The sequence below is a fragment of the Limanda limanda genome, chromosome 20, assembly GCF_963576545.1.
Source record: "Limanda limanda chromosome 20, fLimLim1.1, whole genome shotgun sequence".
NCBI classification, from domain to species: Eukaryota; Metazoa; Chordata; class Actinopteri; order Pleuronectiformes; family Pleuronectidae; genus Limanda; species Limanda limanda.
The window spans coordinates 4,726,994-4,751,634 of NC_083655.1; the positions used below are offsets into that span (position 1 = coordinate 4,726,994).

General features: G+C 45.2%; 3 protein-coding genes across 4 annotated transcripts in view; 2 read left to right on the plus strand and 1 right to left on the minus strand.

The window, feature by feature from the left end:
• atp8a2 (ATPase phospholipid transporting 8A2) overlaps positions 1 to 1,267 on the plus strand; it is a 47,298-nt gene extending 46,031 nt beyond the window's left edge. For both annotated transcript variants that reach the window (XM_061093561.1, XM_061093562.1), the window contains exon 36: positions 425 to 1,267. In XM_061093561.1, the coding sequence (XP_060949544.1) occupies positions 425 to 519 (95 nt within the window). In that variant the 3' untranslated portion in view covers positions 520 to 1,267. The remainder of the gene's footprint in view (positions 1 to 424) is intronic.
• A 3,119-nt stretch (positions 1,268 to 4,386) lies between these two features.
• LOC133027050 (protein shisa-2) lies at positions 4,387 to 13,637 on the minus strand. The gene is made up of 2 exons (XM_061094054.1): positions 12,819 to 13,637; positions 4,387 to 5,719 (listed from the first exon to the last, which is right to left on the minus strand). The coding sequence occupies exons 1-2, from the start codon at positions 13,123 to 13,125 to the stop codon at positions 5,157 to 5,159; spliced, it is 870 nt and encodes a 289-aa protein (XP_060950037.1). The 5' UTR covers positions 13,126 to 13,637; the 3' UTR covers positions 4,387 to 5,156.
• Positions 13,638 to 16,876: 3,239 nt separating this feature from the next.
• On the plus strand, positions 16,877 to 22,774 carry spice1 (spindle and centriole associated protein 1). The gene is made up of 17 exons (XM_061094142.1): positions 16,877 to 16,975; positions 17,056 to 17,103; positions 18,265 to 18,405; positions 18,557 to 18,659; positions 18,764 to 18,882; positions 19,034 to 19,122; positions 19,250 to 19,392; positions 19,483 to 19,608; positions 19,712 to 19,986; positions 20,184 to 20,315; positions 20,415 to 20,541; positions 20,636 to 20,737; positions 20,820 to 21,238; positions 21,452 to 21,638; positions 21,721 to 21,793; positions 22,508 to 22,571; positions 22,697 to 22,774. Exons 1-17 carry the CDS (start codon positions 16,877 to 16,879, stop codon positions 22,751 to 22,753), a joined length of 2,304 nt encoding a protein of 767 aa, XP_060950125.1. The 3' UTR covers positions 22,754 to 22,774.
• Positions 22,775 to 24,641: the final 1,867 nt, after the last annotated feature.

Here is a 24,641-nt window from a genome sequence, read left to right on the forward strand (position 1 = left end):
CCAAATGTATACTGATGTTTTAATATCTGTGCCAAGCATGAAGTGAGTGGCTGTGGCTCAGGGGGGAGAGCGGGTCATCCTCTAACCAGGAGGTCGGCGGTCCAAGCCCAGTCCACCCCCATTTTGTATTTGGCTACAGCTGAATACGGACTTTCTCCATATTTTAGCCTGAGAGAAAACAAATTTATTCCCAGTTTCTCCAGTAGCCAGAAAACTAAATTAGAATAATTGGCATTGGGCGTTGACACATGTCCAATGTAACACAAACACGTGATCAGAGAAATAAAAACCCATGTACATTCTCCAGCTGAAACAATTATCACCCGGAAATAGATCCACCAGAATTTTTAAAAATGATTGTAAATTGCAGAAAGTTCAGCTTCTCACCGTTGGACACTCTTCTCCTTCTTCTTCCTCTCTGCAGACGGCTACGCCTTCTCTCAGGAGGAGCACGGTGTGGTGTCCCAATCCCAGGTGGTGCGCTCCTACGACACCACCCTCCAGCGCCCCAGCCTCTAGCCCCGCCCCTGGCCCCGACTTTGGCTCGCCGTAGCAACGGTTGTCAAGGCGACAGCGGAGATAGACTTCTACGTGACGCCCTCACGCTGGGCGACCGACCCCTGCTGTGGCCTTACTGGACCTACGACCTGATCCCCCTCTCCGGGGGGGGGGGGGGGCGGGGGTCCCGGTCCGGCGTGGAGCCGGCGCATAGAGGACTAACTTGAGAGAAGGGACCAGGCCGATATACAGGATCAACTTTCACGAGCTGCACAGGCATGAGCAATCATATCCAGAACACAGACATGAAGACTCAAACTCAGACTGCGACTCGTACCAGTATATCCCTCAGACTGGGTTTGGATCATGCCACTGTGTGTTTATGTGTGTGTTTGTGTGTGTGCGCAATGTAGTGCGTTTGTATCTGCCTGTGCATGTTTGTTTGAACGCATTGACACACCTCTGTTTCTTGTGCATGTGTGTTTTCGGCCAGTGTGTGTGTGTGTTTGTTTGTGTGTCTCAGCCTCGCTCTCGTGAGGTGGGTTTGGCCCGTGTGTTACCACATGCCGACACACGGGAGGGGACATCACAATAAACACACACAGACACACACACATGCAAGCGCAAGTGAATCCCTGGCGGAGGGAGGGAGGGAGGGAGGGAGGCACAGGCCGAGAACAGCCGGAGCTGCAGCAGCCACCTCGTCCCATCGCAGCCTCGAGCCCCCCCGCCAAACACCACAGAGACGCCACTGAGGCAGAACGCACACCCCCCCCCCCCCCCAAAACCCCCCCAACCCCGAACTGGACCTGAGCCCCTCCTGCTCCCCTGGGACCTCCTCCTTCTTATCTCTCCCTTCATTTCTCTCCTCGTATCTCTCCCGTCGCTCTGCAGCTTCCACGTCTCTCATCCAACTGCTGCACGCCCCCCCGTCCCCCCCCCCCCCTTGGCCAGTAACGAAAAATAAATCAAGCCCACCTCATTGGTTCCCGTGTTTGATTCCGACCGCTCCTGTGATTCCCGAGGCCGCCCGACTAGCACCCACAGCTGAGCAGGCCCTGGCGTTAGCGCTTCCCTCTTCCACCGTTCTGTTGGATCCTATTTACCGGACTGTTCCTTTTACCTTTTTTTATTATTATTATTATTATTAAAGCGAACATTAATGTGTATGTGTTTATATATTTTTTTCTGTTTTCATTAATGCCTGTTCTTTTGTATTCATGTGTCGAGACATGTTTTAGAAGGGAGTATTTTACTTGAACTAGTTCTGATAGGCGTTCGAACAGAAGGGATGTGACGGAGACTCTCGCCCGGATCGTGTGTTTTTCTGGCTCTGGGATTTGTCTGAATGTCGAGTCCGTTGTCTGCGGTGTCTCTGTGTCGAAGACTCTGTTTCAGGAATGCAACACTGAAGTGGGAGGGAAGGGGGGGGGGGGTTGTCCACTTGAGTCCTAATCATTAAATCTAATCAATCCATGGCCTGACGAAATGTCTCTGTGTGTTGACTGGAATCTGTCTCCTGGTTTTCTGAGTCACACTGTGGCTGCAGCGTGTCGGCTCTGACCGAAAGCTTTGACTTAGAGTACATAGGGTTGCAAAGGGGCGGAAACTTTCCAGAAACTTTCCATGGGAATATTAAGCTCGGGAATTTTGGGAATTTAAAAAAAAAAAAAATTGGGGGCTCTGAGCAATAAAAACATCATTCAAAACTCTATTTTAAAGATGTATGGAATGCAGCACACGCTGCACGTTGAGTTTCAACCCTCCACTGTGCATTCTTCCATCACATGCACAGATAATTCCCAGCATCCTTCACTCTACAGCAGGGCTAGAGTGAAGGACTAGTCAGGTAAGTTTCCATGATATTACTGGGAAAACATATATGCATGCTGATTGAGGATTGTTCATCTGTTCATCTAGCCTATTTCCATTAATTTATCCATCAATTGTAAAATATATATTTGTTTGTCTAACTATTTATATCTCTGGCATTGCATTAGTGTTTTTTTTACAAACCTTTTTCTCATCTTATTCTACAGAACAATGCCACGTGCACTCTCTCATGTGTGGAGACATTTCACCCCATCCAATGTAGAAGGAAAGGCTGTGTACATTTGCAAATACTGTGCAAAGACCTATGTTAAGAATGACACAACGATGCAGAAGCATATAGTCAAGTGCCCAAAGTTTCCTCAGGGCTCAAATCAGCCTATGACACAACAAAATGTTTATATTTATGTCTGTATATGACAAAGTAAATACAGTTAGTATAAATTACCCACAACATTTCCAGTTTATTCCTGTTAATTCCTGTTTATTCCCGTTTATTCCCGTTAATTCCCATGGAAAGTTTCCAACTTTGAATATTCCCGGGATTTTGCAACCCTACTTGTACATGACGAGTATATGATTTCATATACCGCCAGAATCAAACCTCTCCCACACTCCTTCTCCAGGCTCTGGAGACTTAATAGAGATGGACCTGATCGAGTCCTGGACACCGGAGTCCAGCGCTGCAGATCCTTTTCCCACCCACCTTCCTGGATGAGGCCCAAAGCGGCTACAGCTGCAACAGTATGGAGAATCCATCGGGCCGCAGCCGGGCGGGAGCCAGGGAACCAGTTCTGCTTTTTCAAATCCTCCCCAGTGGCCTCCACCCCCCCCTCTTCTCCTGCTTGCTTTCCACATTACTGTAGCTGTAGACTTGCAGGACGCTGCCAAAACCTCACCTCCACATGGTCGAGGTTTTAAACCGTTCCATTGTTGTGGTTTATTGTTCCTGGGCTCTCTGTGTGGGATGATGTGACAGGTATTTGTTTTCGTCCTCTGCAGGTAGCAGCTCTGTCTGTGATTGTGTGAAATTAGAGCCGAGCAGGCGAGTGTTCCAAGGGAAACGAGAATTCAGGATAATGTTCCTTGCAAAACCCCCATTCTTCAAGTCTTCTTTTCTCCATTGACTCTTCTCCGAGCGTTGGTGTGTAAATCGGAGTCACAACGACACCAACCTTTCCCCTCAGGGTTTTAAAACACAAAACCTTTCTTGTTTAATATTAATGACTTTGATATAAAACTGTAACGTAAGCTCTCAACACGTGTTTTTTTGCTTTAAAAGTTGTTTATTTTTTTCAGAAATTCATATGAAGAGAGTCCTTCCTGCATCGAATCACAGAGGGGACAAAAACATGAGGCCGACTTTCATCCATTTTACACTTTACACTGTTTCTCTGTCACACACAAGCTGCTGTCACAGACTGGGAGGACAGACACAGGACACATTTCTCAAATTGCATATCACTGTTACTTGTGAGTTACCAGCTGCAAAAAAAGAAATCTGCAGGTTACATTTCTTTTTTTCCTTCTCCTTAACAACTGATAATCACCATTTCTGTGCCTTTTTTCTTAAGTGGAAAATAATGAGTAAAAGCTGCCCTGGAGCTGCCCTCTGCTAGCGCTCTGAGCTGTGGGGGTGTTAAATACAAACACACATGCTCACACACTCCTCACAGGGGAGAAGCCAAGGGGGGGGTGGGGGGGGGGCATTTGGCAGTTTTTCGCTGTATAATTAACCTCGATCTTCAGAGAGCAGCCTCTCACTTCGTCTCCCAGTCACACACTCACGTACATTAACTGGCGGCCTTGCATGAAATGTGTCTGTTTCTCTTTTTTTTTTTTGCTTTGTGTGTCTGTGTGTGTTTCCGCTCGGTGCAGTCGGGCCAGGAGTTTTTTGTGTTTCTTGGTTTTGGGTGGCAGCAGCCGGGTGGAGCGTCACAGTCTGCGTCCTGTGTTCACTTCATTAGATTTTAAATGCTCTGCAGGGAGATTGCAACTGCCTCTCGCATCACACCACCTGCATTTCCCATTACACACACACACACGCACACACACACACACACAGGTCACTCACAGTTACTCATACGACCACATCCCTCCACACTTCACACGCTCCCGCAAACTCACACACGTACAGTACAAACATCGTCTCACACACTGTCTGTCCTCAAACCTTCAACACAAACACACTGTTTTGTGTAAACCACTCACAACCCATTCACACGTGCACATGTGTTGTGTAAACCACTCACAACCCATTCACACGTGCACATGTACACACGGCATAAACAGAGCATGTGGTCATATTTAGTTTTGTTTTGCCTGAATAACCACTTTTCATCCAGCCCACTGCTATAAATCATCCAGTCATCATTCATTCAAGCAGATACAAGCCAACAAACCTTTTCCCCCACTCTCCCAGACACACACATGCAAACACACACACGTGCACAGGCTGCAGGTCTCTGTGCATCGTCACCCGTCTGGGCAGCGGGACTCTCCAATATGCAGTTTGATCTTTGCATCAAGACAGAACATTGTTTATGCATCCACCGTCCCCCATCAGAGACCGAGCTTAGCTCATTCCAACTTGGCAACAGGTCACATGACACACACACACATTACAGACACACACCACACACAATAGCGGGACAGGCCCTGCTGCCAGCAACGGCTCCACGAGTCCTTCATGTGAGTTTGACTCCCTGCCTTTCTGTTTCCACTCTGGCAGCGTCCCCGAAAGGTCTCTGGCTCGGCCCTCTCATGTTCAACGTCACAAGTGAGTCTTCACAACAAAGTGGCAGAGTGGTCCGCACGTCGGCCCCTCGTCACACCGTCACCGGAGGGTACTTCTGCTCGCCGGTGACACTCGACCCCCCGGGGGGAGGGCACGGGGACTGCAGGGGCCTGTATCCTCCGTGGATGGGGTCCAGGTAGGCCGCAGCTTGGGGGTGGGCGTAGCTGATGTACTGCGGGTGCAGGAACTGCCCCTGGTGAGGCATGATCTGGGTGGCCTGCTGGCAGTTGAGCACAGAGAAGTTGGTGGGCATGTTGACAAAGACGCTGGCGTCCGGCGGCAGGCAGCAAGAGGCCTGGGCCCGCATGAGGGGGGGGGGGCCAGGGCGGGGTGCGGAGGGGGGGGCGGAGGAGCTGGACGAGGTGGCCGTGCTGGACTGGCGCGACGACGAGCCTCTGGAAGTGCTCGCCATCATGGGGATGGTTTCCAAGAGGCGCCCGCCGCCGCCGCCGGGCCCGCCTCCCGACGCCCCCCCCGACGACAGCTCCTGCTTGGGCCGGAGGCAGCGGCAGCAGCACACGGCGATCACAGATCCCACCAGGATGAAGGCCACGAACACCGAGCCCACGATCAGGAAGGGCACGTAGATGGGCACTGCAGAGAGAGAGAAGACGGGAAGACACATTCACGTCAAGCAGCTTCTCCAGGTGGTGAAACACTGACTTGTATAGTGACCAGGAAGCTTCAACGCAGGAAGGAATCCTGATTATTACCAATAGAGATACAGAGGATGAGATTGAATGTAGGAGAGGCGGTGGACTAGTGGCAGAAACTTGGACTATGGGCAGAAAAGGTCTCTGGTTCGTCTCTGGTTCGACTCCACGGAGAAACAACAAAAAGACGAACCTGGATTGATCTGTCCAAAAATCCAAGAGGATTCTCCCTACCCTGTCTAGTGCCCCTGAGCAAGGCACCTTACTCCCCCAACATCTGCTCCCCGGGCGCCGTACATGGCTGCTCACTGCTCTGTGTGTCCTGCACCAGATGGGTTAAAAGCAGAGGTTACATTTCCCCTCTGCATGTCTGTGCATGTGTTTGGGACAAATAGATGTATCTTAACCTTAATCTTAAGCAGCTTCTCCAGGTGGTGAAACAGAGACTTGTATAGTGACCAGGAAGCTTCAAAGCAGGAAGGAATCCTGATTATTACCAATAGACATATAGAGGATGAGATTGAATGAAAGACCTATAGTGTGAATTACCGATCAAGACTTAGACAGCTCACATACTCTGTGTGGTGACCTCATAGTGGATCTTCATTCCTATACTCGACCCTTATTCTAACCGTGCACCACACCTCTCCAAGTAGCTACGGAGTTGAGTTCACACTCGGAAATGAGAATGTTGAGATAGCAAGCTCATCAATAGCAAGCTGAAAGCACTTTTAAACCCCACAGGTCCCCCATGAGAGTCTGAACTGCCTTTCTCTACCTGACTTAGTGTAGAGGCTATTAGTTATGTCAACTTTTGATCATACTCCTGCGTGGAAATTTAACCTCTGCTTTTAACCCATCTGGTGCAGGACACACAGAGCAGTGAGCAGCCATGTACGGCGCCCGGGGAGCAGATGTTGGGGGAGTAAGGTGCCTTGCTCAGGGGCACTAGACAGGGTAGGGAGAATCCTCTTGGATTTTTGGACAGATCAATCCAGGTTCGTCTTTTTTTTGTTTCTCCGTGGAGTCGAACCAGAGACGAACCAGAGAGCTTTTCTGCCCATAGTCCAAGTTTCTGCCACTAGTCCACCGCCTCTCCTACATTACCAGTAGAGATATAGAGGATGAGATTGAATGAAAGACCTATAGTGTGAGTTACCGATCAAGACTTAGACAGCTAACATACTCTGTGTGGTGACCTCATAGTGGATCTTCATTCCTATACTCGACCCTTATTCCTCAACAAACCACAGCCACTCCACCCGTGCACCACACCTCTCCGAGCAGCTACGGAGTCGAGTTCACACTCGGAAATGAGAATGTTGAGATAGCAAGCTCATCATTAGCAAGCTGAAAGCACTTTTAAACCCCACAGGTCCCCCATGAGAGTTTGAACTGCCTTCCTCTACCTGACTTAGTGTAGAGGCTGTTAGTTATGTCAACTTTTGATCATACTCCTGCTTGTAGAGGGGGAGGGAGGCAGGGGTCTTCAAACTGCTGAGGAGGGGGCATTCACTTTGCAGTCACTGGGAATATTAGTCATAAAAACACTCTCACATGTCTCGCTTCCTTGCACAAGCAGAGCTCCGACGTGTGAGTGGAGATTGGGAGAGACAGTTTGAACAAAAGCCTGAGCAGAGAGGAGTGTTTGGACCCGAGTGGAGGAATGAAAGGTGCACCGGGATCGAGTCCCCGGGGAGCCCCACACTCTCATTAGCAGTTATTAACTTTGTTTTGATCTGTTTTAATCCTGCGCACCCTGCTGTGTCCCCAGCCTCCTCCACCCTGCAGAGCGCTGGGTGTGTGTGTGTGTGTGTGTGTGTGTGTGTGTGTGTGTGTGTGTGTGTGTGTGTGTTTGCACGGGTGACATTCTTAAGCCGCCCTGCCAGCAGATATTTGTGACCCTTCCTTTTCTGTAGCTATTTACGACCGGGCCTTTGAAAATAAGTTACTCCAGTTGAGCTACAGCACTTGGCTCCTGTTTAAAGAAGGGTTATTAAAGCTGACTGATTTAATGCAGCTGAATGTGGGGCTTATTCAGTCCTTTAAATCAAAGGAGGAGGCCAACTCCTTCCCCCTGACCTTTTCCTATATTAACTGAAAACAGCAAATCACTATTCCACAGATCAGGTCAAATATCTGCCGCACAGGCCTCAATAAACAAGTCCAGGTCCCTGACGTGTTTATAGGTGAAGATCTCAGCGTCAGTCTGTAAATTTGCTAAGTGAGGAGGAGACGCTCCAAGAACAACAACTCAGAAACACCATCGACCGCAACTCGGCTTGAAAATAAATCACATTGTTTCACTGGCGGCGTCTTTGAAGGAAGAGACGGGGGCGACAGGTAGGATGAGGTCACTCCCGATGGTAGAGTTCATTCCCAAGCTCGCTCAGGCCAACACAATAACCACCATGTTACACTGCAGGTGATTAGTTGGGCTGTATTGTTCCCACGGGGGTGCACTTGATTTCTGCGGTGAATGTGCCCATGTGTTATGAGCTGTAACTGTATGCCAGAGAGAGAGAGAGAGAGAGAGAGAGAGAGAGAGAGAGAGAGAGAGAGAGAGAGAGAGAGAGAGAGAGAGAGAGAGAGAGAGAGAGAGAGGTGGCAACTGGCTCCAGTTTCCTTTTGTCTCTGCGCTCTCATAAACAAGTCTTGAGGAAACTGTTCCAAAAAATGCTCATCAAAAGTAGCCGGGTATTAAACAGCATTACTGCCTGGACCCTGTGTGGAGCTGGGGGACCCTGGTTTGGCTGCGGAGGTGGAAGTCCGGGGGCCGGGGGTCTGACACGAGAGAAGCCGGGACCTTGACCCATTTCCCCTTTGACGAGAAGCATCAAGTGGAGAGACTTGTATTCCTCATAGCTACACAGCGTACAGTAAACAGGTTTTAACCGGAACTCTGCACAGGAAACATACAGGATACGTTACACCAGCAGAAATGTCCCAGTTAGACCTCAACTGCCCCAGCTCCCTCCACTCCCTTTTTCTACATGGCTGCTCAGGATTAGTAATTGTAAAAACTTTCGTCTTATGTTTGTTCATCCCTTTCTTTTTTTTTGTATGAGGAACTCCTTTCCAAACTGCTGTACAGTAAATCAGCGATGGAGGGGAGCGATAAAAGTTTAGCATGTGTGCAGCGTGATAGGAGGAGTACTCAGATTCTGTTTTCAAATGAATCAAAGTATTATCTGTAAAGTATCAAAAGTAATAGTACTCATGCAGAAAAACAATGCTTGTGGCCAATTTATGATTATATGCTACATTTTTAGATCTCTTGCTGTTGTTAGACGAGTTGATAGTTTTAGTGTCAACGAGTTTATTCCAGTTGTTTCCAGTTTAGAGTTTGGGTCCCAGATAAATGTGATATGAACTGATTTAGAAAATAAAAACAACACAAGACTTTTGCCAAGTTAGCTTCTGTGAGGATGTAAGAACACTGGTGTTTTGAGCTCAATACTTTTGTTTTTGCTTATTAGCTCTAAACCTTTTTTTTTTTAAGGGTATTTAGTCCTAAATCAAAGTATTAGAAGAATACACCATAACACCTTTATCATCCATTGCTAAAAAGAGCAATAAACCGACCTGCATCAAGTTAGAATGAGTAACACATACATCTTCCTGTTCAAACTTTTAAACCCCAAAACGCACAACCCAATGTGCATGCTTCAACTTTGGTGGGTACTTTAAATGAGGTTATATCTCAAAGTTTAAATATAGACATACAAAAAAGCCATACATCTAATTCACAGCATGGGAATCTTACAGTTTGAGTTCATTGACATTTTCACCTTAAGCTTTTGTCAGAGATTTTTAATTGGTTGTACGAACACTGGTGCTTTGAGCTCAATACTTTTTGCGATCTTTGGTGTGTTTATCTTTTATATACAGTCTATGGTTTTTGCTTATTAGCTCTAAACCCAAAGTAGAACCAGGGCTTAGGGAATTTCAGTTTTTTTTTTAGGGTATTTAGTCATAAATAAAAGTATTAGAAGAATACACCATAACACCTTTAGCGTCCATTGCTAAAAGTTGACATTCGCTGGATAATTTGTATATTTCTTTTACTTGTTTACTTTTCTGAATAAACCTTGTAAAAAGTTTAGAATAGAAATCACTTTTTGGTGGAAACGTATCCAAGAAAAAGGAAAAGTGTCTCTCACTATATGAAGCTTTGTGTCAGGGGTCACTGGGGAAAAAGTATAGAAGCCACTAATTTAAAGTACCTCAACATTATACTTATACAGTAACTCTCTAACACCTAAGTATTAAGTCAAATCCAGCTCCTGATTTTCTTACAATTCAAACAAAGCATTGATTTCCTCGTCTTTTGCCATGTGTGACTTTATAAGCCCAGAAATCCCTTTTCAGTGCACATGGTGGTTGAGACCCTCTCATTGTTCGCTGTCACCCCTCCACACCTGTTGCTGCGGTTGAGCTGTGGCAGCCCTGCAGCAGCAGCAGCCCCCCCCCCCTCTCTTAAGCCCTTGTTTTGGGCACAGTCTCTGCGGCTGACTGGCTGGACTCTCCCCCGGCGCTCCCACGGGCATTCTTCTGTTCCCAAATACCATATGTTCCTTCATGTTGAGCACATTAATAATTTCCTGCCTGTTATCCATTGACATTGCAATGTGTATCTTTACCGGATGATTTATAAGCCGCGAGCACATGAAAAATGAACGAAATGCACAAACTGAACATGGCTCAGAATGTGGGGGGGGGGGGGGAAAGCATCATTTCCCTTCTTCTTGGTGAGGAAAAAGCTGCTTGTCTTTAAGTTATGTTGGCTGGAGGCCACTGAATGAAATGTATATGCCTCTTCCTGCAGTGATAAGGCAGGATGGTCTTAGCAAATAGCAGATTAAAGCTGCAGGTCCAGAAGAAGACATAATATCCTCCAGGGATATTGTGAAATGAGCTGCAATCACCTTATTCTGTTTTGCATTTAGCATTTCACTTTTTACTTCACTTTTTATATCTTTTATCTTTTATATATTTGTATTCAGAAATGTTTATGTCAAAATAAATGTTACTTTGTATAAATAGTGGTAAAAAGTGAGTAAATAAGAAGTAAACAGCGAGTAAATATATACTGGTTTCCCATTTGTTATTGCTCTCCTATGTATGTTGTATTTATTGCGTTTTTATGTTTCTATGTTCATTGTATGCACCAAAAACCAGAGCAAATTCCTTGTATGTGTGAACGTACTTGGCAATAAAATACTTCTGATTCTGATTCTGATTCTGATTGTGATTCATTGTGTATTCCAGATATGATGCAGCTTTAATAGGCTTTAATGGTTAACATATGGGAATATCAGCATTGATGAATGAGGAGCCAGGACTGGGAAAAAAAAGTGTATACAGTCACCTAATCCACCACATATTGAAATGCATATGTTGCTTTTGTTTTTGGTAAGTGCAGTTTTTGTATTAAGTGTATCTCTGTGCCTTGTGTAACACAGATCTGAGTATGAATCCCTTGAAAGCACAGAGGCACCAGGGAGAGGGTGGGGTGGGGTGGGGTGGGGGGGTTGGGGGTGGGAAAGGGACTCCAGAGACTGGTAGGAAGTGATACATAACGCGATTTGTGTTTTTTTTTTATGAACAGGCCTGTCAGCGCCTTCGGGGGGAGCCACCGTCCAAGATCCGGTCAAGTCCAAACTTGATCCCCGTGAGGACAGCGTGATCTGAGCCCGGCCCCTGTCGCTCTGTCACAAGCCAGAACAAACACACAACTATTTATAAAGTGCTGCAACTCGGCGCAGACACTGTGCCATTTGTGAACGTTTGGCTCACTGGTTCCTGGAGGAGTCTCTGCTGTCTCCTGTGCAGCTGTCGGTGCAGAGGATGCCTCTTAGCAGCGAGATCCTGTGGCTGTGTCAGGTTTATGAGAGGAGGCCTGCGCTTGTAATAGGTCTGCGATTTAAAATATTAAATCCAAAGACATCCTGTGTGCGTGCGCCCTGGGCCCGGTGCCACCTCACTCACCCTGCGAGGTGCTTTACGCGTTAGCTTTTATGATATTTATATTGAATCCTATTAAAAAGAAAGGTTTAGCTGAGACTAAACAATTCATCGGAGACGCCAAAGTCACTCCACTGGCGCAACTATACTTTTACGCATTGTCTTCATACCCAACAGGCTTTCTTTGTCATGGATCAACAGTGAATATTATGGGGATTGATAACAGGTTTCTACTTTGACTCTCATCATATACTTTGAAACCACGTTCCAGCATTTTCAGGTTCACTAGAACTGAGGCAGATTGGAATTTCAGTTTTTAGTCATAAATCATATATAGTATTAGACGAATACAAACGACTGTAACACCTTTAGCATCCATTGCTAAAAGTTAACATTTGCTAGATGATTTTGATATTTATTTTACTTGTTTACTTGTGAAACATTGAATACATTTACATCAATGGGTTCTCAAACTGTTTTTTCTGAATAAACCTTGTAAAAAGTTTAGAATAGAAATCACTTTTTGGAGGAAAAAAGGTTTAGCTGAGACTAAACAATTCATCTGAGACATTTTACGCATTGTCTTCATACCCAACAGGCTTTCTTTGTCAAAGATCAACAGTGAATATTAAGGGGATTGATTATAGGATTCTACTTTGACTCTCATCATATACTTTGAAACCACGTTCCAGCATTTTCAGGTTCACTAAATAACTTTAAAGTCTTGATTGACCCTCTTCTGGAGCGTCCAAACTTTTCCTTTGCGCGTAATTGGGTAGTTTGATGATTAACACTAAACAATTCATCGGAGACGCCAAAGTCACTCCACTGGCGCAACTACTTTTACGCATTGTCTTCATACCCAACAGGCTTTCTTTGTCATAGATCAACAGGGGATTGATAACAGGTTTCTACTTTGACTCTTGGAAATCAGAGCCAGAATGGGAGGAGAGACTATAAAAGTCTTGATTTACCCTCTTCTGGAGCGTCCAAACTTTTGCTTTGCGCCTAATTGGGTAGTATGATGATGCACACTTTTAATATTTGCATAAGTAGAAGCTTTGTGTCCATACCTGCCCCGGAGTCCTTGCTGTCCTTGCCCTCGGTCCCGGGCTCCTGAGCTTGCCGGTCGTTGTCACAGCTCCCTTGGTCCAGACGCGCCTCCGAGCTGGCGCAGCAGTAGCGCAGCTCGCATTTCCCGCAGCAGATGATCGAGTCTGCTGCGTCGATCTTCTCCGGGCACTGGAACCCTTCCTTCCAGGCACCCTGGGAGTCGTGCCAGCCGTGGCAGTACTCCCCGCTCGCCTTCACATCCATGATGATGACCAGGAGGAACGTCACGACCACGGTGACAGACGCCGAGAGCCCTCCGCCCCACATCCTCGACCCGGGTGGTCCGCGGGGGGGACCCTGGCGCACTGGAAGCGACAGCGAGTCTAAACCTGCTGGAGGTGTGACACGGTGGATGGGTGCGATGGAAGGAGAGCAACAAACCTCTTAGAAGATGTCATTTGTTAGAAGGATTTCGTGCGTAATGCAGATCCAACGTCTCCAAAAGGGTCTTTCCAAACCAGGTTATGATCCAGAAACTGTTCAAAAACGCGTAACTACTACTACTGAAGACAGAAGGTGCCAGAAATTCAGAAGATCTCTACAGATTCCAGCTGTAAGCCTTCTGAGCTCTGGTAAATCCAACAGTGATCTCCCCTGGAGCTCCAGCGAGGCAGGACACGTCTCCTCCACACTCTTCAGAGGACTTTCCACAGGGATAAAGAGGAACAAACACTTGAAGCTTGATCCATGGACGCACAGCTGCTGTCGCTCCCGTGTCCGCTCAACACCGACTCCGTGCGTAAAGATACGTCCTCGAACTTCTGTGGCTCAGTGCGCATTGTCGTGCGTCTGGAGTCATGGAGCCAAGTGTGGACGAGTCGAGTCAGACTGAACTGAAGCGATGTCTTTACTCCACAGTGGGCGAGGGGCGGGTAACACAAAGTCAGGGGCAAAAACACACCTCTGCGTAAAAAGAGCAATAAACCGACCTGCGTCAAGTTAGAAAGAGTTACACATACAACTTCCTGTTCAAACTTTTTTTTACATTTTTTTATATTCTTTATTTTTTTTGACAGATGTTTACAAAAACTTACACCAGCCCAAGGGCAATTTTCTTTCTTCTGCTGTCAACCTTTTTCAAAATTGGGTAACTGTGTACATTTTGCTTGTGGCCAATTTATTATTATATGCTTCATTTTTAGATCTCTTGCTGTTGTTAGACGAGTTGATAGTTTTAGTGTTAACGAGTTTATTCCAGTTGTTACCAGTTTAGAGTTTGGGTCCCAGATAAATCTGATATGAACTGAATAAGAAAATAAAAACAACACAAGACTTTCGCCAAGTTAGCTTCTGTGAGGATGAACACTGGTGCTTTGAGCTCAATACTTTTTGCAATCTTTGGTGTGTTTATCTTTTATATACGGTCTATGGTTTCTGCTAATTAGCTCTAAACCTAAAGTAGAACCAGGGCTGACGGGAATTTCAGTTTTTTTTTTAGGGCATTTAGTCATAAATCAAAGTATTAGAAGAATACACCATAACACCTTTAGCATCCATTGCTAAAAGTTGACATTCGCTAGATAATTTGTACCTTTCTTTAACTTGTTTACTTGTGAAACATTGAATACATTTACATCAATGGGTCTCAAACTGTTTTTTCTGAATAAACCTTGTAAAAAGTTTAGAATAGAAATCACTTTTTGGTGGAAACGTATCACAGAAGAATGAAAAGTGTCTCTCACTATATGTAGCTTTGTGTCAGGGGTCACTGGGGAAAAAGGATAGAAGCCACTAATTTAAAGTACCTCAACATTATACTTATATAGTAACTCTCTAACACCTAAGTATTAAGTCAAATCCAGCTCTTGATTTTCTTACAATTCAAACAAAGAATTGATTTCCTCGTCTTTTGCCATGTGTAATTTTATAAATCCCTTTTTAGTGCACGTGGTGGTTGAGACCCTCTCATTGTTCGCTGTCACGCCTCCATACCTGTTGCTGCGTTTCAAAATTGGGTAACTGTGTACATTTTGGGAGAGGTACAGTGCGTACATGTAGACAATTATCACAGATGAGTAGAGAAAAAAAAAAAATGAATAAAAACAAGCTGAATAAAAAACAACGACATGTTAGAGGGTGATCTGAGCGCGAATGGGATAGGGGTCGGTGAGGCTCGGCTAAATCAAGGCAACATTACAGGTTCATTCATTCAATACTTCCACAAAGTCGGGCCTTAGGGGTTTTACATATCTCACCCATTTGCTCCATAATTGGATGAACACAGTTTTCCGAAGACGAAGGGAGAAAGTAATCCTTTAAATGTCATTTACTATATCTATCCACTCCTCTCTGTTCAAACTTTTAAACCCCAAAACGCACAACACAATGTTCATGCTTGAACTTTGGTGGGTACTTTAAATGAGATTATACTTCAAAGTTTAAATATAGACAAACAAAAAAGCCATACATCTAATTCACAGCATGGGAATCTTACAATTTGAGTTCATTGACATTTTCACCTTAAGCTTTTGTCAGAGAGATTTTTTAATTGGTTGCACTAGTCGTCAACTATGAATACATAAGCTGTGATCTACTGCATTTGTTGCCATGCATCATCCAGTTAATATCAACACTCTTTCATGTCAACCACATACTATAATCTTCACGAAGTCATGCTTTTACTTTGAAGGTGAAACTAACCCTTATTCCGGTTACATTTTTGTCAAAAGACACTTCAGCACCAGAGATTAGTTTTGAGCAACTGCCCCAAAATTCGGTTTGACTTTCTGAGTTTTGTTATGGATAAAAAAAATTCCCAGATGAAAAAGAGATTTTAGATTTAGACAGTTTGACATCTTCAGGTAGCCCCCCCTCCCTCCTCCTCATCCTCTTCCTCCTCCTCTTCCTCCTCCTCACCATATGCTCCTCACTCCCCTTTTCCTTCTACCCTCACCAGCATGGGACTTGCTTGGTGACATCGCCATCTAGTGGTGTCTGCTTCAGCTGCAGCTCATTTTCCAACCACAGTATTTTATATACAGTAACGTTTTGTAACGTATGCTGTAACTATTACTGTCAAACAGATCTACTGAGGTAAAAAGTATTAGTAAAGTAAGAGGTAACGTAGTAACAGGAAATAATCAGGTGAAGTAAACATATCTCAAAGTTACTCATAAATTAGAAAATGTATAAAGTTTACCTTCCACCACTATCTATGATCTTTAAGGTTGTTTGGGTTTGGGGTTTGTTTGGGCTCACCAAGACTAGATGTTTCGTTTGACGGAGCCGGACCGTTTATAACCGTTTGTTATAAACGGTCTGATATAAACCAGACCGTTTATAACAAACGGTCTGGTTTGTTATAAACGTCAAAGATGTAGATGTGACACTGCATACTTATGAATAATTATGTTATTTTCTAAAAAAAAATAATAATTTATGCAGTGTCATAACTACATCTCTGACGTTTATAACAAACCAAACCGTTTAAAAATCGGTTGAAAATTGAGCAAGTTATGGATATTTACCACTACCAACACAATGTTATGGGTCAGCGAGCTGCCCCGTAGCAAGATGGCCGCCATGTGCGGACGTTCGTCTCCGTTGGCCGGCAACGCAGACGAGACATCTAGCCTTTGGGGCTCACCGCCATAGATATCTATGCTCACCGCCTCCACCTCCCGTCATGCACCGCGGTGAAGCGGTGTCCGTGGCAACAGCACCGGAAGTGGCGCCAACTGTTCAAAAACTGTCACACACGCAGCTGAAGGAGAGTTGACATTAACTTCCTGCTCCTCCGGGACCAAAGAGACACAAACAACCCGGGTCGCTGCTCCTGTGGAACACTACAGCTTCTGAAACGTGAGTGTGTGTTCCCTGCTTGACAATGTGTGTGTGAACATTGAGCTAACGAGTTGTGTAGCCTAGCAAAGCAGCTACTGATGCTCCAACTCTACCTGCAGGTGATGGGGAGGACACGTAGCACAGAGCTAGCTTAGCATCAGTCATTGAATACGTGTGCAGCCGCTTCACAGAGGTTTCTCCACACTGACACGTTCCTCTTCGTGTCTGTGCGCAGATGTCGTCGGTGAGACTGGGACGTTCACAACAACAACACAACAAAGGGAAAAGGCCTGTTCGTCCCAGGAAGGCAGCAGCTCCCAGGAGAGAGTGGGTGGTGAGTACACACACAGGAGACAGTCAGTGACCTGTTTGTGTTGAAGTGTGTGAGTGAGATCTGTTGTTTGTGTGTTGCAGAGCACCGTCAGTGACCTGTCTGTGCACAAGCTGACCCCTGCAGAGCTGGTAAGGTCTGGGACCGGGCTCAGGAATACTGCATTGTTGTGGTTTTGTGTTTGTTTCACTGTAAAACATATGTCAACAGGAGTATAGTTCACTGAGCTGAAACATTGAATACATGTATTGGTCGGGGGGGGGACGGGAATCGGCAGGGTCCTCCCGATACGATACTATCACGATACTTAGGTGGCGATACAATATGTATTGTGATTCTGTAAGTATTGCAATTCGATATTACGATTTCCTGGGATTTCTTTTGGTTATTTATTTATTTTTTAAATACTGGACCATGGAAAAATGTTGAATCATTCCTTCAAATACAACACAGTCAAATTCACTTAGAGCTTTAAAAGTTTTATTTCAAATATTAACATTAACTTAATGACTGCCGGGCAGCCAATAGAGAAAATAAATAAAAATGTTCCCTATTATTGTATAGCCCCTGTAAACTGCACACAAACTGACAGATTAAGAAATGTAAGCCACTTATGGCTACTTTTAAACAATAAATAAAAGGTCAATTAAATAGAAAGAATAATAGTTTACTTAAATATAAACTTTGAAATAAACAAGGTAGGCTATTGTTGTTTGCATGTAGCCGATACAAAGCTAGTGCTTGGGTATGTTTAGATTCTTGTGCAAAAACAAGAGCTGGTCAACATGCTCTGGGGTGATGTTGCTCCCCCATATGACCCCCCCGTATAAACCAATAAATATGTTGTTTTTTAAAAAAAATTAAAAATTCGTCAGAGATGTAGTTATGACACTGCATAAATTATTATTATTTTTTTAGAAAATAACATAATTATTCACAAGTATGCAGTGTCATATCTACATCTGTGACGTTTATAACAAACCAAACCGGTTGAAAATTGAGCAAGTTATGGTTATTTACCACTACCAACACAATGTTATGGGTGAGCGAGCTGCCCCCTAACAAGATGGCCGCCATGTGGTGACGTCCGGCTCCGTTGGCCGGCAACGCAGACGAGACATCTAGCCTTTATATATGATATCTATGGTAAAAACACCTACGGACATAGTGTCACTCATTCATTCTTACATACACACACATGCACGTACTAATAAAGAAAGATATCATAAGAGTCAACCTAAAGGTTCATTTGGCCCCTACAGTCCCTATGCATTTGTTCTCTTCTGCTTCAGAGTCATCGGCATGAGATTCACAAGTCGCACAACAAGGCCGCGGCTCAGTGGGAGCTGAGAGAGAAAGCTCTGGCACGCCGCCTTGGACCTGGCAGGAGTCCTGCACATCTGGACCCCGCCAGCCTCAGCATCATCAGGGAGGTGGGGGACTTTCCCTTCATCTGTAGTGTCTTTTGTGCTGCTTGGTGCTTGTGTTAAAATTGAATATAGTTTTGTTTGTTAAATTGAAATCCAGACTCCTCCCCTGTACTGAGTGGAATGTGATGCATGTGGTGTTGTGGTCACGCTGCAGGTCTTCTCAGACCAGCTGCTGCTGCAGGATGTGCTGGCCCGCTCGGACAGAGCCATGGCTGTGGTCAAGGATTTGTTTGGAGATGCTCCACGCAGGCACACTGGTATTTAGATGTTGACATCATGAAAGGTTAGGTGACAATGCTGGTATTTCTGTTTATTGATTGTGTTAGTTATGTTGTGTGTGTGTAAATGCATATTTCAACAGGGCATCCGAGTGTGACCATGGCTCCAAACTGTGACTCTGACTCAGAACTGCCTGTTCTCCAGAGACCAGATCCTCCGACTCAGCTGTGCCTCCTCAGCCAGTCTATGATGGACCAGCAGGTAAAGCTGTAAATATTTGATATTTTACTGAGCAAAATAAACCATCAACAACTTTCAGCAGTTTTTTTTAAATATTAAATCTTCTGTAAGTTTAGTGCATGACCATAAACTATGTGACCTGTATTAACCTGCATTGAATGGTTCATTCCAGGCTCTTAATGAACTTCAAGACTCAGAGGAAGACCACAGTGATGAAGATGCAAATCCCTCTGGCCGTTCAAACTATCATGTAATCAGAAGGTACTAAGTCCAATGCACCATCTCAATGGAAGATAAGAAAGTCACTTGTAATCCATGTAAGGGGGGGAAATATACTTTCTCCCATCCTGCTGACACCACGTCATCCCTCACATTCTCTTCTTTGCAGGACCAATGTGACTAAAACGAAGGCGCCCTCTCGGGGGAAAGTGAACCAGCAGCAGAAAGCCCAACGTCCCGTCTCTGACCATGGAGACAGAGATCATGTTCTTTCAACCCCTTGTACATCAGGGAGAGCACCAGATCAAACGGGTGAGGAACTTTTCATACTTTTAGTTATTTTATTTATAGACTGAATATCAGAGTTTCACAGTACCCACAGACTAATCCTGCATTTTTCAGCTCTTAATGCCACGTTGGCTGTTCAGCGTGTTTGGACCAGACCGAGCCGACCAGAGGAAGACGAGGAGGAACCGTCTGTCCTGGTTTCTCAGGTGCTGAACCCTGACAAGCCTCTCAGCCAGTCAGGTAATGTCTGCTAGTGATGTTGTTTTTCAAAAATAAATATTTTAAACGTGAGAATGCCTTCATATCAGTAAAACCTTTGTTTTTCTTTGTATGTCTTCTGCAGGAAGGATCCGCACTAGAACCAGCAGGACCAGGAAGTGTATTTCTCTGAGCTCAGCGCTGAACGGCTCCAGTGTTGCTTCTCTCAGTGGGAACCAGTCGAGTCTGGGTCTGCTCCAGTCCATGTTGGGTCAGGTGGAGGCCGACTTGGATACGATGAGTCCTGACACAGAACCAGGATCAGCACAGAGTCCAAACCAGCACAGAACACAAGGCCTCACTGGGTTCTCTGTTGCACTGATCTCCACGGTCGGACGCTTAGTTCACCACCTCAAAAAGGTACAGCAGGAGAACAATTAAGTCTCCATTAAAATCTCTTATAGACAGTGAACACATTCTGCACTAAACCTACATGAACTGGATCTTTTATCGAGTTTTACCAAAGTCCATAGTTTTGTCATTATTGTGGTAATAATAAAGCAGACATAGTGTTTACTTTAACGTCATCTGTTAAACTTATCCCTTTTCCTCCTCAGAGGGACGAGAACGTTCATAAAGAGTCTGAGGAGAGGAGAAAGCTGGAGGAGGAGCTGAGAGCGCAGCGCGGCCTGATCGATGCTCTCACTGCAGAGACCATGACTCTGAGAGAGGAGGCTGCCGCCCTGCAGGTGCAGCACAGCTTACCTTATTGTCCGGATCTAGTTTATTGTTAGGTTCCAACCGTACTTATAAATCCTCTTTTGAATTTGACTGGTGTTTCCTCACAGGCAGGGCTGCTGCAGCGGACCACAGAGCTGGAGCAGAAGCTGGATGCAGTAGTGTTGTTGATTGGGGGACTTGGACTCCTGGAGGCACACACGGACCCCCCCCGAGACCCTGATGTCAAAGCTGCAGGTGCATACAGTGTGTGTGTGTGTGTGTGTGCATGGATATTTATGTGGTACTGTAAAATGTTGACCATTGTTAAATTTGTGTTACTTGGGTGCAGCTTGTCAGTCCTTGCTCGTTCCTGAGCGAATACAAGCATCTGCTTCTCCCGCCTTCCTGCTCTCTCCACCTCGACAGAGCGACAACTGGCAACATATTCCTGGTAACACTCTCATCAACCCCAATGCAACCCCCTCCTCAATCCGGTATAAAAATCCTAATTTTGCCTTTATCCCATTTCACAGTGACTCAGCCCGTACCATCGCAGCAGCTTCTTCCTTTAGATGACCTCTGCTCCTTTGAGGACGTCCCGGCCCTGTTCTCAGCTTCCAGCCTCACCAGCCGTCCCTCGTCTTCCTCACTCTCACTGACGTCCTGCGACCCGCTCAGCTCTCAGATCCCTCCAGAGGCCTTGCTGGCAGAGATCGCTCAGCTGAGCAGGCAGAACGAGCTGATATGGGCCCAGCTGAGTCAGGCTAAGAGCCTGAGCTCCGGTGGCGGAGTATCGCCCAACAGTAGCATCGAGCAGAGGAGACCCAGCTCTGGCAGCAGTGGAAGAAATCCCCCTCAGAGCGTTGGAGAGAGGAGGACGTCCGGGTCCAGCAGCTCACGGAGACGGAGCCAGAACATCCAGGTCGCTGATGGACACAAAGCCACTCGTCAGGTGAGGCTGAGTTTCCTTACATGGACATAGAACCCATTCATAAAACAAACGTTTACATTTATCCTTTTCTGAAGATTAGTTTCCTCTTCCACAAATTAGATCAGGCTCTGTATTTCATAATGTTCTAAAAGTAATATTCTCGCCACCAGTCATCAGTTTTCGGATGATTATCCTACATTCACCCAGGATTTCTATCCACTCTTTCTCTCTCAGACGACCCCTCCTAACGACCCCAGTGTGAGCACGGTGGAACAGCGCCTTCTAGAGCTCAACAGGCAGAGTGCAGCAGCAAGGGGTCGCCTGTTGGAGCTTATTGAGCAACAGAAACACAACGTTTCTTCCAAAGTTTCTCCTTCTGTCTCCCCCATCCCTACGTCTGCCTTGAGCCCACAAACAGCAGGTACAGTGGGTTGACCTGACACGTCTCTGTCTTTCTGATCTCATTTGATCATTGAAAATCACTGTTATCATGTCATTCTCAGCCGGAGGAAGTCCAGACGTGTCCGTGCTGCCGCCCTCACAGGAGCTTCAGTCACAGGCCGGTGGTGAGAGACGGTGAGAAGCTCACTATTGGAAATCAATTTTTCTCTCTGCCCAAATGAAACCAAGGAGTCCGGTAATAAGACTTCACGGTCCAGAGTTGCACAGTAACAGAAATGCTTGGACACAGATGCTCTACTCTGTCATCAGGGAACAGTTCCCAATGCTTTCAGACCAAACATGAAATAGATACGCAGACTGTCCTCCGCAGTAGAAAGTGAGGGATCACATCTTGTGGTTAAAAAGCGTCACATGCCAACGAGTGTGGCTCGGCCCACAGTTTTCTGTCCAAGCCCACGAGCAAACTAACCGAGGCCAACCAGAACCCAACAGAGGTTCTGTGTCTGGACGTTCCTCAAGCCCCATGTTTTCCTCGTTCTCCTGCCAAAATGACTGAACCCAGCCCAAACCCAAATATCATTTCAAAATGTTAGTCCATCCCGGTCGGGCTGGGGTCAGCGATCCACACTAATACCAAACACATCATCGTCTGGGTAGTTCATATTCTGATCATCGTAGCTCGAGGAGGAAAATAAAAGGATGTATTGTAATATTACTCAAATGATAGCAAACAAAGTTGAATACTAATAAAATTACAATGGTCTGAATTTGTTTAACATCTGTTTATTTGATCTTTTCATGTAGTTTCTCCATGAGCAGGCTGAACCTGTGGTTTATAAGAACAGGTCGGTTCTGTACATTAAACATGATCATATTTATTTGCTGCAGATCTGCTGGTTCTGAAGTGTCTTCTCACAGATATGAAGGAGAAACCAGAGGTGGCAAAACACAGGTGCACACACACACACACACACACACACACACACACACACACAAACTGTAGATTTCCCAGATGTGCTCATGTTTCACCAAACTGTCCCTTGACTCAAAATCCTATTTTCTTTATTTCTCCCACAGATGGAGAAGCAGAGGGAGAGAGAAGGCTGGTTTTCTCTGTCAGCTCATGTCATATGATTCATTATTCACCCTGAGAAACCTGAGGACATGTGTATTAAATTCTGTCTTTTAGTTTTTTATCTGCACATTTCAATATCTGATTTTAATTGAATGATTTTAATATAAAACTTTTAAATGAAGCTATTGTGTTTTTGTCTTTATTCGTGGTATCTATTGAAGAATATGGAGGATAACATTTAGATACATACTATTAAATAGTGGGTTGAATGAGAACGTGTAACTCCAAGCAAACAATAACAATTAGGCTGTCATCTCTGAAACATGTTGGATATGATTTAGTGTGTTTGTGTTTTTGGTAAGGAGACAGAAGTTGTGTGTACAAAAGCCACGACTGAAGAAGAGGAGGAGGAGGAGTTTGGAGGAGTTCCTTTGTTTGGTCCTCTTCACTGTGGCTTCAACTAAAGTATGGCCTTTTGTGGCTATTGATAGTACAAAACACACAAACAGTTGTTCTTTCTTCTTGGAGTTTTAAATCTTCTCTCTGTAACAATTTTTTAAATGATTAAGTCAGAAATTCCTACAGAGAGTTTGGTTTAGTTTGTATCCTTCACTGTTTTTACCCCTACCAATGTATCTTCTCATTTCTAATTCTATCGTCATCTTTCCATTAAACTCATTTGTGTTACTACAAGTGAAACTGGTGCTTTGGAGTTTAAAGTCTGTGGCAACCTGCAGTCATTCATTCATTAGGATTTAAAAAGCTGTGAGTGGGCTTCTCTCTCTCCTCCCTCTCTTTTATTTTACATATATTTGGGGTATTGGTCTGTTAGTTTATTGTTTTTTAAATAATTTATGTTTTTCTTTAATTGTTCTTTTAAATTTCCCAATTCCCAATACTTATTTTCTATCAATAAATAATCCTACTTTATTTTCTATAAATATTGTTATACACAGTGAGACCCTATTGAAATTGTACGGATTATTATTAGTAATATTTTTCAGGCAAATTAATTGGCTTTCTGAGGGCTTGAACATGCTCAAATTCTTACCAAAATTTGCAGCAAATTAGAAAGTGGTGAAAATGTACGTATTCTGGAGGAATTTTCATACTATTTATTTTGGAAATCTTATTATCTTATCTATTATGGATTTGTATCAGGAAATATCAGGGCAGAGAGAAATCCAATATGCAGCAGAGCTCCACAGCTGGTAACCATGGTAACCAGGGGCAACACGTTCACTTCTCTGCCAGCACTTGTTTGACTCTGTCCGTTTACTGACTGCTGCTCTTCTGTGTGCCTACTTCAATCAAGAAGTCATAAATAAGTGGCTGTAAGCGCCTGGTTCCCACTTCAGGTGGTGTTTGCTGTGGGCTTTAAGGTTCCGGGGGGGGGGGGGGCTGCAGCACTTGAGCCTGGCGGTCCGGCAGGGGAGCTGTGTGGGCGACGACAATGGTCGACGAGGAAATCAAAAGGAGTAAATATTGCAGATAATCACAGAATGGAGGCATAAAGGGCCCGGGGATAGTGGCTCCAACCGTGGGGTCAGAGGTCACCGTGGAGACGCAGGGGGGGGCTCGGCCGGGTGAGGGACCGGGTGAATGGGGATTAACCCCACCCCGGTGCCTCTCAATGCCCCCACCCCAGGGTCTGGCCAAGGTTCCCATGTGACTGACCACCCCACCCCCCCCATCAGCACCACTTTATTGTGGGTCCTCATCATACCTCTGGTACTCCTCATTCACACATGCATCATGCAACAGGTTCCAGTGGGGGGGAATGAGGAGTTTTAAAATTTTGGATGAGACAAAGTCAGACTGGAGCATGCTAAAGTCACACACACACACACACACACACACACACACACACACACACACACACACACACACACACACACACACACACACACACACTCACTCACACACACAATGAAGTGGGTGTCATGG

Coding starts and splice junctions, on each gene's coding strand:
- spice1 (XM_061094142.1), top strand. CDS start 16,877: ATGTCGTCGGTGAGACTGGGACGTTCACAACAACAACACAACAAAGGG. Junction 19,609..19,711: donor CAAGCCTCTCAGCCAGTCAG/GTAATGTCTGCT, acceptor TGTCTTCTGCAG/GAAGGATCCGCACTAGAACC. Junction 19,987..20,183: donor TAGTTCACCACCTCAAAAAG/GTACAGCAGGAG, acceptor TTTCCTCCTCAG/AGGGACGAGAACGTTCATAA.
- LOC133027050 (XM_061094054.1), bottom strand. CDS start 13,125: ATGTGGGGCGGAGGGCTCTCGGCGTCTGTCACCGTGGTCGTGACGTTC. Junction 5,720..12,818: donor CAGCAAGGACTCCGGGGCAG/GTATGGACACAA, acceptor CTCTCTCTGCAG/TGCCCATCTACGTGCCCTTC.